General features: G+C 35.2%; 1 protein-coding gene across 1 annotated transcript; it reads left to right on the forward strand.

The window, feature by feature from the left end:
• Positions 1 to 6,796: 6,796 nt before the first annotated feature.
• LOC121736131 (cyclin-H) lies at positions 6,797 to 7,888 on the forward strand. The gene has a single exon (XM_042127192.1). It carries the CDS (start codon positions 6,895 to 6,897, stop codon positions 7,870 to 7,872), a length of 978 nt encoding a protein of 325 aa, XP_041983126.1. The 5' UTR covers positions 6,797 to 6,894; the 3' UTR covers positions 7,873 to 7,888.
• Positions 7,889 to 13,039: the final 5,151 nt, after the last annotated feature.

The following is a 13,039-nucleotide window of genomic DNA, read 5'->3' on the forward strand; positions in this document are numbered from 1 at the left end:
TTTGACAGATGAATCAGGAATCAGTGTTGCCAACTTTTTTTTTACTAACCCACCAAATTCAGCAGCGTAAACCACCAGAAACCGCTAAAACCTAAATGGCCTCTCAAACCACCAGAATTCCACTAAATAACGTAAAGACAACAACAACCAATCTGAATATAATTTGAAAATAATACAACAACAAAGTTATTATTATTATGAAATAATTATTTTTGTTACCACAAAAAGGAAAACTTTAGTTACCTATGTACCATCGAGGAAGTTGATTCCTATGCAATTGACAGACCAACGTTATTTGGTCGAATAATTTATGTCAATTCAATGTTAATTGTGATCTGTCAGCTGGGTTTGACATAACGCAACCAAACTACTTAGGTCCCCGATTTGCATAGGAATCAACTTCTCTGATAGTACCTATATGTAAGTAAGTACTTAACAAAAGAGTAAAGATGAACGTCTTCAGAAAAATCATTGTCATTTACTTGTTCAGTTTGTGAAGAATTCTTTAGTTCTAATTTTTGTAATACGGCATTTGGTATTATGTTATTATTACAGTTACCTAACCTAACCTAACCTTGCACGAAAGAAACGCGACCCTTCATCCGGTTTCTCTGTTAAGTCTTGACAACATTCATCATGCTAAATAATCGCTCTATATCAGCGTTAGAATGCGGCAAAACGAATAAAGATAATAATAATATAATTAAGTTTCCAGTGTACGTCTTCAAGGGTTAGAAACATAGTAAAAAAAACTAGTGGTTTAACGTCGAAGCTACCACTAACTTAAATAATCTAATCCACTAAGAAATCCACTAGCCACTAAAACCAAATTTTTCCCGCCGAAAGGTACGTCTAAACCACCAGATCTAGTGGAAATTCCACTAAGTTGGCAACACTGTCAGGAATTAATTGGAACTGTCAAAGTCAATTTGACATGTGTCATATGTGTGTGTGTGTGTGTGTTTTTTTTTCTTATAATGGCACTTCGGCTATAACCGTGGCCAATGTAGAGTATAATATTATGGTGGGAAAACAATATTCTTTATCTTTAGTACATTTTTTTCTATATCATCAGGTCAGTCAGGTCTAAAGTCTGGTCAAAGTGTAAGTATAAAGTCAATACAGTCAAGAAGTCAAGTCGGTCGATTCAGTAAAGTGGAAGACGCTTTACTGAAACTTTCGATGGAGTTTTGGAGGGAACACAAAAGAGCACGTTTCTGGTTATCACATCACTTTCCTACACTTGTGCATGATAACGTTAATATCCTACCAATATTACACATTAAAAACCCAGATAACACAATTTTAGGAAAATAATCCAAAAACACAACATCACTCTTTCACATTCCCAGCAAAACTCCTATGTGTGTATTTTTTGGATTGTGAAAAAGGACGATCGCCAAGTTAGCGGGCAGTTATAGGTTTTCTGGTTTTTAAATGGTTTTTATATGAAAGTGGTAAAAAGTAATTCCAACATTGTATAGACGACTTTCTCAACAGTACATTGTATTTTTTTCATACCGTTAAGACGTCAATACAATCCATAAACAGGTGATATTCTAAACCTTTTACAGCAAAAATCACAAAACTGTCGCGGGTTTGAGTTGGATTATTTAAAGATACTTAAAAAAAATTAAAAATCTAGCTGCAACATTAGATTATAATTGAAATGATCTTACATGTTGTGCATTAAAACTTATAGAAATACTGTATTTTAACTGTTAAATCACGTCTGTAAAATGAACGAAATCGGCAATGTACATTGCGCATGCGCAAAGTTAAAAATTAGAGTCAGTGTGAGTGTCATGTTCTAAAATCTGACAGAAATTGTTAGAACATGACACTTCATTATGAAGTTGACAGTCAGCTGCCAAACTGCGAAAAAATGAAACGAACACGGCTAACCATCGGCTAACATGTCTGGCTAGCGAAAGATGAGACTGGAAAAAGGCGGCAAATTCAAAAAATCTACGTATGGCAACCTTGTCTATAGTCGGAATTTTAGTTTTGATACTTGATTATTTATGACAATAATATTATATGTATTTTAGTTTGGATAACTCATTTCAAGAATAAGTTTATTGTTGTTGTTTACTTAAATTTTATTTTGCAATACATTTCATTGTGTTTTGTTTTTGACGAAAACTCTTGCATGTTTTTGTCGGAGTATTATAACTTCTTCTTTAATAATTACCGAACATCATGAAATATATTACAAAATATAATTTAACCAAACAATTATCTTCATTTTCTTAAACTTAAAATTGTCACTACTGTTTCTAAGTTTAAATATAATTTAATTTAAATTTTAAATAATTTTATATACTTAATATTATATTATTACTCGCAAGCATAATTGATCGTATTAATTATACTCAAATATGTTTATACATACTTGTACATGCCTGAAACTAATAACCCCCCCTTGCAAGTTGATTAAAAACCAAGGATTAAGGGGAAATGAAAAAACAACACAGAAAATCAAAGGTTGCGGATTTTTTTTCGCATTTTATATAAACATTCGACAGATTTTTTTTTATAAAGTTTATTTACAATTTACTAAAATATATAGGTGTCATTTTGTTTGACAACTTTTTGCCATCTTGTTGGTAGGGACACGATCCCATTGCTATAAAAATTTTGGGGCTTCTGATGAAAAAACTGCGACAAGTGGTTTTGGCAGTCCTCTTGTGATGTCAACCTGACACTGCCTAAGGAATCCTGCAGCAATTGAAACAGGTGGAAATCTGAAGGTGCAAGGTCAGCGGGGCTAAAATGGTAACATTTAGCAATTCCTCTCAATCAATTCAGCAAATGAATTGTCAAAACTGTCAAACTGACAAATGTCAAATCAGTACAAAAATACAGAAATGAATTGCAAGCAGAGTTGCATTTTGCGATTTTAGAAAAATGAATCATATTATGATTCATATCATGATCCTTCAAAGCGACCATTTTAGCCCCGCAGGACTATACGGCGGATGCATTAACACCTCCCAGCCAAACTCCCGTATTCACACACCTTTATTTATGTGGCCTTCTTTTTTAATCCTTTTTAGGGTACAAACACTGACATCTGAAAATATGTTCATAAATAAAGTTAGCATTCAATAACAAGGTTGCTTTCAGGTATTTCTTTTGTAACGTTAGGGTCTTACCGGTCTAAGAAGAAATCTCATCAGGGAACTGATTTTGTCTTTAAACACTCTTCTTGGAACATAATATCTCATAATTTATTTATGCTTGATATTTTAACTTGCATAACTGAATCCTTTGCATCATTCATGTTACCTGCAAAACAATAAATTCAATTACATGATAAATAATAATGATTTTAATTAATTGTAATTGAAAGTATCAAAATCTTTTACCTGTACTTACCAATGCACTGGGATATTTCATGTAAACAATCTTGTTTTTGTTTAAAAATTGCATCCTTTTCACTTCTTTTTTGTTTGTATTTACTAATCATAGCTAAAAGCAGTTTTCGCAAATCTCTTTTCAAAGTTTTCATCACGTTGAAATTAGAAAATCACGTAAACCACAGAAATATTTTTCACTTTGACACATAAACAACAGATGTTATAGGTGACACTGACGTTAATGACAGTTGAACACTAATAAAACAATTTGCGTGCACTTTTTCCACTATAAAAATAGTTTATACAAATTGTTTTATTAGTGTTCAACATGCATTTCCACCAAGAACCAACGGTACAATCAATTACATATGTTAATGACAGTGTTACCATAATCAGTTTTGGAATAAAAAGCCAGTCTCATCTTTCGCTAGCCAGACTCAACAATCTCGAGCTGTCAAACGTATCCGAAATTGGTTTCATCTGTGTGTAAAAATATGTGTACGTATACACTTACACAAGCATGATTATATGATTTCTATGAGATTAAATTGTCAACGTGCGGCACGTGCCGACTGGACGTCAAAAAAAGAGTGCTGCTGTCATGTATCACACGTCTCTTTTTACCACGCATTGTTACTGTCCTTACTGATAGTGACATCTCTCTTGCTCAGGCCTTTGTTTCTCTATTCCGCTAGGTATATTAACTTTATGTTTTTTTTATTAATGGAGATACATGATACAGCTATATATGGTCGCTGTTAAGCATTACTGTTCCAACCCACAATTTTTTTTGTTCTTAAATTTTGAATGCAGTCCTGTTCTAAACCACCTGAAGAACATAACTGCATTCATAACTCAATACGTATTTTTTTGTGGTACACGAATGCTTAACAGCGTCCATATAATAGTTAACACTTTTAAGTTTTATCACATGAATAATAAGCAGACCGACTCCTTTGTTATGACGAGTAGGTCAGACTCAACTTGACACGCTTTTCAGGCTTAAATACACCGATTCAAAGGGAGCCATTCATGGCAGGCCGCCTTGCCATCCGCTAGCTTATGCAGGATAGTGAATGGTGTCGTCGCCAGCCGGCCATGCAGGCTCAAGGCTGCGACACCATTCACTATCCTGCATATTGCCTAAGTCGGTGGATGGCAAGGCGGCCTGCTGTGAATGGGCCTCTTAAGGCTCTCTGGCCGCTTTCCACTACTATAGTCGTGTTCGTTTCGTTTTTCAATGTACATTGCACATGCGCAAAGTTAAAAATTAGTGTCAGTGTGAGTATCATGTTCTAAAATCTGACAGAAATTGCTAGAACATAACACTCCATTATGAAGTTGACAGTCAGCTGCCAAACTGCGAAAAAATGAAACGAACACGGCTCATAACCCAATGGTTGGTTTTTGCTGGGAATGTGAAAAAAAAAGAAGTGCTATATTAAGAAAAAAAAACTCAATGGTTGTCAGTTGCGTCAGTTAGTTGTCAACTGTCAAGATAGGGATGTCGACAATGAAAGAAAATATCGATATATCGATACATCGATATTTAAAAAAATATCAATATCGGTCTCGATATATCGCGAAAAAAATATCGATATATCGGTCAAATTTTTCAACCAATTTGCTTTTTTTTAAATTAATTTATAGTCTGTCAAAAAAGTGAAGAAATTTAAAAGTGGCAACATCGTAGTGTCATTCCTTTTTAACCCACGACAAAAAAGAGGGGTGTTATAAGTTTGACGTGTCTGTCTGTCTATCTGTTTGTCTGCCTGTGTGTGTATCTGTCCGTGGCATCGTAGCATCCAAACGGATGGACCGATTTTGATCTAGTTTTTTTTTTGTTTGAAAGCTGACATGATCGAGAGTGTTCTTAGCTATAATTCATCATCATCAGCCTGCTCAGTGTTGGACAATCAGGGTTTATCTGGTTCATGAAAGGCCGTTAGCAACTTGTAGTCGTTTGATGGGTTTTATATTTCATTCTAATTCGTGACATTTGTGAATATACAATATACATATACACTTAACAGCACCAGGTCAACATTAATATTATTAATGTTGACCTGGTGCTGCAGCCTGCAGCATTACCTGGTAATCAATAGGATATCCAACTCCTCGCCAACTTAGAGTAGAGGTTTCGTGTTTGGGCTCATTTTAATTGCGACAACCAGTAAGAAGTAGATAGAAAGTAAATATTTACATGCTGCTGCTGCATCATCACCTGGATTCTATAGGAACCGAGCTTCGTATGAACCCAAAGTGGAGGTTTCATGTTTGGGCTCATATTAACGGCCTCATCGAAAAGGACATGGATAGATGCTAATCATGAGAATATGATTATGTTGATAGGAATTATTCTGCACTATTACCAACACAAGTTTAAAAAGTATGAAATAAAATTAAATTAAGAAATTTAAAAAAAACCCCGCCAAACAACTTTAAAAAGTAATGAAATAATATTTACTGCCTTTAAGTTCAAATAATTCCTAACTTGTGTAAAGTAATATTTTAGTCCATAATTTGTTGTCAAGGTGTGTCAGGGGACCGCTAATGTAGATGTTTGATTTGAGATTTCACATAACATTTCACAGCGAACCGAATGGAGATAATCAGCGACTTGGCGGTTGTAGGTTGTAGTTTAATTGGCGGTCCCCCGACACACCGTGACAACAAATTATGGACTAAAATATTACTTTACACATGTTAGGAATTATTTGAACTTAAAGGCAGTAAATATTATTTCATAACTTACTTTTTAAAGTTGTTTGGCGGGGTTTTTTTTAATTTCTTAATTTATTTCTAAAGTTGTTATTCCATTTGACTAAATTTAGACATCTAAATGATTTAGTAACTAAAAGTCAAGTGGAATAACATTTAGAAAGCTAGGATCCTAATTAGTGTACTGAATCGGAAAAAGTGTGGCTTCTGACTGACTAAATCAGTGTTGCCAGATGGTTTCAACCTTTTATCTGTAGTGAGAACTGCTAAATCTGTATTAAAGTAAATATATATTATGTTATACGATCTGGAATCCATTTGTTTATAATTCATAATTTTTCGTGAAGCAAAAATTATTTCAACCATCTTTTTCGCCTTTTATTTATTTTGATTTTCATTGAGCCAACAGCTAAGCCTATGAGAAGACCTCAGACTATTAAGGGGATACTACGTATGAGAAGACCAATTTTTTGTTGCTTTGACAGAATTGGACCCATTAAGAAGACGTCTGGCCAAAATCGCAGCAGAAAATATCGTTTTTGATACAATTTCGATATTGGATATTTGATATCGATATATCGATATATCGTAATAAAATATATCACCCAAAAATATCGATATATCAAATTGAAAATATCGATATATCGATATTTATTCGACAAGCCTATGTCAAGATTTAAATTTTGCTCGATTTTGCACATTTCGCGTGTTGTTTGTTTTCATATTTTTAACTGAAAGTTAGGAGTAAATGTGTTCTGAGCTGAAAGCTTACAGTTAATATAATCGCAGTAAGTTATCAAGTCGTGTAAAAATGTTTTCTACGAGTTCCCAAAAGAAATTTTGGACGTTCAGTGATGAGAGCGAGCTGGCTCGGCACCGAGAGAAACACAACATCAACTTCATAGCAAAACATGGGCAACATCTAGACGAGTACCAGAGATATAACTTTTTTTTATCGCCAGAAGAAGAGAGATTACTACTCAAGCAGTATGAACTCCACCTCAGGGATTTCTGCAAGCGTTTCGCGCCACCTATGCCGAAAGGAGTCGTAGGGACCGCGTTCCACTATTTCAAGAGATTTTATTTGTACAACTCCACTATGGACTATCATCCGAAGGAGATTCTGGCCACATGCGTCTACTTGGCGTGCAAAGTAGAGGAATTCAATGTTTCTATTGGTCAGTTCGTAGCCAACATCAAGGGTGACAGAGAAAAAGCATCTGACATCATATTGAATAATGAACTTTTGCTTATGCAGCAGCTGAATTATAATTTGACAATACACAATCCTTTCCGGCCTGTGGAGGGCTTCCTCATTGATATAAAGACGAGATGCACATTAGCCAACCCAGAACGATTACGAGGAGGAATTGACGAGTTTCTAGAGAAGGTATTCTTGACTGATGCTTGTTTATTATACGCACCCTCTCAAATAGCCCTAGCTGCGGTGCTGCATGCAGCCAGCAAGGAGCAGGAAAACCTAGACAGCTACGTCACTGATACACTTTTCAGTAACGCAGGTCCTGATAAATTAGCCATTTTGATTGAAGCGGTCCGGAAAATAAGATCTATGGTGAAGTTTGTGGAGACACCAGCGAGAGAGAGAGTGAGGTTGATTGAGAAGAAGCTGGACAGGTGTCGCAACCAGGAGAATAATCCTGACAGCGAGATTTATAAGAGGAGAATGAGGGAGGTGTTTGACGAAGATGATCCTCCGCAGACTGGGCCTAGCAGGATGTCACTGGACACAAGCGGTGTGAACCAAGTGCTGTCTCCGTCCGCGTCATAATAGTTGCCACGACGATTAGATTAAGTAAATAATTTAAATCAACTATGGACAGGCAGATTTATCTAGAATGGCTACAAAAACTAAATGTTGTGTAATTGTTAAGAGATGAAGTTTTATGTGAAAATAGAGAAATTGATTGCATAGGTTGCTTTTAAATATTCAGTTAACTTGAAATATGTACAAAATTCACCATATTATTCTCTATATATTTTTATACTAGAATCTGACCAGAAAATCCATTAGATTTAAGATCAAACAAATTTCATATGTGGGAGAGCCATGCTTCGGCACGAATGGGCCGGCTCGACCGGAGAAATACCACGTTCTCACAGAAAACCGGCGTGAAACAGCACTTGCGCTGTGTTTCGTCGAGTGAGTGAGTTTACCGGAGGCCCAATCCCCTACCCTATTCCCCTCTCTTCCCTTCCCTTCCTTACTATATTAACCTATTCCCTCTTAAAAGGCCGGCAACGCACTTGCAGCTCTTCTGATGCTGCGAGTGTCCATTGGCGACGGAAGTTGCTTTCCATCAGGTGACCCGTTTGCTCGTTTGCCCCCTTATTTCATAAAAAAAAAAAAAAAAAACTATATATTCACAACCTTAATATACAGTGTTAGTACTTAGTTCTATGTATTATGACTATAGCTATGTATTTTGTAAATTAGGTAGTAGAAGCTATAAAAACTGTAAATATAATAGGGCGGTCATTGAATTGGGGCAGCGCCATTGGAGCGCGCGCGTTTGAAGATGAGCGTGCTGCTCAAGCGCTGAGCAGCGCGCTCGACTATAAAACGCTACTACTACCCCCATACATCTTCAAACGCATACATTCCAACGGCGCTGCCAAACGCTTAACGATAAAACCAGCCATAATGTTATTGAAGTGTCAATACTAGGGTTGCTGAGGATTCCTCTTCCGCTTCCTCATAATGAGGAAGTTCCGCAATATTTTGGGTTCCTCAACCGTTACCGCATCCTCATAAATAAAAATAAAAAAATCCTCTTCCGCTATCGCTTCCTCAAAATTCAAGAGGAATTTATGAGGAATTTCACTGCGCAAGCGCGTCGCGTATCCAATCATGGCAACGCACACGCCAGAGCGCGAGAATTGTATCATTCACTAATCTTTTTAGGGTTCCGTACCCAAAGGGTAAAAACGGGACACGATTACTGAGACTTCGATGTCTGTCCGTCTGTCTGCCTGTCGGTCTGTCCGTCGGTCTGTCTGTCTCCAGGCTGTATCTCAAGAACGGCTATAGCTAGCCTTCTGAAATTTTCACAGATTGTGTATTTTTGTTGCCGATATAACAACAAATACTAAAAACAAAATTAAATTAATAGTTAAGGGGGGCTCCCATACAACAAACTTGTTTTTTTTTTGCCTTTTTTGCTCGTAATCAATAATGGCAACAGGTACGCGCTTGAAATTTTGACAAAGTCCTTAATTGTGTACAGTGTACTTTAATGATTAATAATAGTATTAAAATAAAATAAAAAAATAAGGAGGGCTTCCATACAAAAAAAATTTGGACAATTTTTTTTTCTTTATAACGGTACGGAACCCTTCGTGCGCGAGTCTGACTCGCACTTGGCCGATTATTTTTGTGTACGTGTGTTGTGTATGTTACCTCCTTAACTTAACTGCTGGACCGATTTTGATGATTCTTTATTGTGTGTGTTTTGAGAATGGTTTAGATTCATAGTTTGGCCCACTGGAAAATGCCCTTTTAATTATTTTTTTGTGTAATGTTGCATACATTAAAAAATTATTAAAAGGGCCGAGTTATTTACAGACTGGACAAAGGCTTTTGGTTTGGGTCCGCTAGTATTTATAATTTCCTATCATCCCATTCCTCATCCGCTTCCTCATCCGCATCCTCTTCCTCAAAAAATATCCTCTTCCTCATCCGCAACCTCTAAATTTGCGCGTGACAATTCCTCTTCCTCCTCCTCTTCCTCATAATCACTTCCTCAACAACCCTAGTCAATACCTCTTAACTGTAGGTGCTTATTTTACAGGAGAATGAAAAAATGCTCTAAATCATTAATTATTTAATTTTGAATAAATGAAAACTTTGACAATGTATGGAGTTTAAATGTCAAATCCATACTAAAATTATAAATGCGAAAGTGTGTCTGTCTATCTGTCTGTCTGTTAGTCTGTTACCTCTTCACGCCCAAACCGCTGAACCGATTTAGCTGAAATTCGGTATGGAGATACTTTCCGGAAAAATGTACGGTTCCGGCGCGATTAAACGAATTTTGGCGCAACGGAGTTGCGGGCGGCGTCATCTAGTCTTAAATTACTAAACTATTAGTAGTACTACTACACTACTACATCTGTTAGTGTTAACTGAGATTAAAATCATAACTTTCATTATTACAAATTAATATGATGAGTAATAACAATAATATAATATTTTATGAGTAATAAGTAATAACTAACCTTGGGTGGTTCTACAAAAATTGGGTAACTTTTAGGGATATTTTGTTTACTTTAGTTTTTATGGTAAATTTAGACATCTTTGGGTTTAAAAGATGGGGAATATAATTAATAAAATGTTGCGAATCGGGACAGTCATTTTTTAGAGTAGTTTTTAAAATATTTCGATTTTTCTGAATTTGACTGCCAGAGGACTGACGAGGGTGACACAGTACTGATATGTAATGCAAACATATTAGAAATATATGACATTTGTGGCATTTATTAAACGCTTATATACTATAATTATATCACTTTAATTATTTTAATGTATCAAGTTCTTAGTAAGTTTAATATCGAAAAATATTTTGTAATAATGTGGAGAAAACACTATCACACCTTTATAAGAATTTTGACAATTGAAATAAACATTTTTTTTTACTTTTAAGTACTTTTACTTAACAGTATACATTAATAATTAATATCAAGAAACAACAGGGTTAAAGTTTTCGTTTTTTGTCCATCTGTCCGTCAGTACGTCCATTTGTCTATCTGTCTGTCACCAGGCTGTACCTCAAGAACAGCGATGGCAAGATAGTTTATATTTTCACAAATGACGTATAATTGTGTTGCAGCTATAACGAAAATACAAAAATAAAAACAAAATAAATATTTAAGAGAGAAAATTGTATGGGAATACAAGAAACGTGATTTTTGTGCCCTTTTTTGGTCGATGTCAATAATGCAACCAGGTAATTTTAAATACTCTAGAAATACTTAATCTTGTTCTTACTTTAATAATAAACAATAAAATTATAACAAAATAAATATATAAGGGGTCTCCTATACAAAGAATATACTTTTTTGTCCTTTTAACTCAATGTCAATAACGGCACCAGGTGGGCAATTGAAATGTTCACAAAATACTATTTTTTTTTCTTTAATAGTAGATGATAAAAATTAAAATAAAATAATCACTTAAAGGAAGCTCTCATACAAAAATAGCCATTTTATGGCACAAGGGCTTCGTGTTGGATACTGACTCGCACTTGACTAATTTTTTCAAGTTAACCGTTCGCTTTAGAGGTTTCTTTAACATTTTTTTCTTTGCCCTTTCTCCTTTTCTTAAGTATATTTTGTAATCTTTGTTTTTCTTTGCTAATTCAGCTTATTTGAAGAGGTAGTTTGATTCTCGGCAAGAAAGTCTTTTCAGCTTCTCTTTACTTATTTAATATATTATCCTTCGGTCAAATTTGTCTTTTGTGGTAGGCGACATTATGTTTTACACTAAAATAAATAAACAAATGGTTAACACACCTTAATTATTGTGATAAAAGTGATCTTAAAGAAAAAAACATCAGTACTCTGGCAACATGTCAGTCCGTTGGCACGATTTCAGGCAAAGGACTGACGCCAAAAGACTGATAATTTCGACATAACTTTAAGGTTATAATAATTAAAGTTAATGTTTCTTTTCGTATTTTCTAATATCAATATATTAAATTGATATTAGAAAATTACGTACTTATCTGAAATTGAGTTACCAATTAAAGGAGATTACATACTTTTAAAATTAAGTATAAAATCTTTAAAATATAATGTGATTTAATATATTATACTAGCTGTTGCCCGCGACTTCGTCCGCGTGGACTTCAGTTTATAGCGCGCGATGTCAACAAAATTGGTGTCAAAAGCTTTTATAAAAAAACCCTGGTACCCCTTAAATCAATACAGCTGTGCAGTGTGCAAACAATAAGTACTTCATTTTTGTATGTTAAACTTTATATATTATGCCAAATTTTAAAGCTTATTTAGCCCCCCAATTACACAACTTTACCCATAAACTATTTATCATTGATAGGTTTAGCCCCAATTTCACCAACGTCTGTTAGTGTTAACAGCTTGTTAAAATATCCTGTCTTCTCTTTCATTCATATGAAAAACGAAACAGCTAACGTGATACTAATTCGAGCATTAACTTTAACAGTCGTTGGTGAAATTTGGTCTTAAGGTTACGTCACTGCCTGCACAGATAAAGTACTGAGTTATTTAATACCGTAGAATAGATATAACAATCGAAAAAAATCGAGACTTAAATGTAAGATGATACCACCTCTTATAGAAAGACTTTTGAGCAAGCGTCAGCGCGATGTAGAAGACGCACGGCGCCATCTATTATGAATTTTTTGAACAAATTTACGACCCTTACAACCCTTTTTTCCAGTAAAAAAGTAGCCTATGTCCTTTCTCAGGCTTTAGACTATCAGTATACAAAATTTCATTACAATCGGTTCGGTAGTTTTGGCGTTTGGCGTGAAAGCGAGACTGACAGACAGACAGACAGACAGAGATACTTTCGCATTCATAATATTAGTACAGATTATGTGCACACTGCACAGCTGTTTTTGGGTATTTTGATTAATTAAGGGCCGCGCTACACCGGAATGGCAGCGGCGAGGCGAGCACTTTCAGCGCTGCCATTCCGGTGTAGCGCGCTGCGCGGCCCTAAGAGGGGTACCACTTACCAGGGTTTTAAAAAGTTTTTAAATTTGACACAAATTTTGTTGACACCGCGCGCTATAAACTAAAGTCCACGCGTCGCGACTATAGTTGCAAAACTTCTGAAAAATTCCGAATAATTCCGGAATACTTCTGGGAAAGTTTCTTTAAATTTGAATTATTCAAAATGAATTTAATAAAAAAAATATGATTTTTTTTATTTATGCTGAAAAATCGTATTTTGC

The sequence above is a fragment of the Aricia agestis genome, chromosome 18 (assembly GCF_905147365.1).
Source record: "Aricia agestis chromosome 18, ilAriAges1.1, whole genome shotgun sequence".
Lineage (NCBI taxonomy): Eukaryota > Metazoa > Arthropoda > Insecta > Lepidoptera > Lycaenidae > Aricia > Aricia agestis.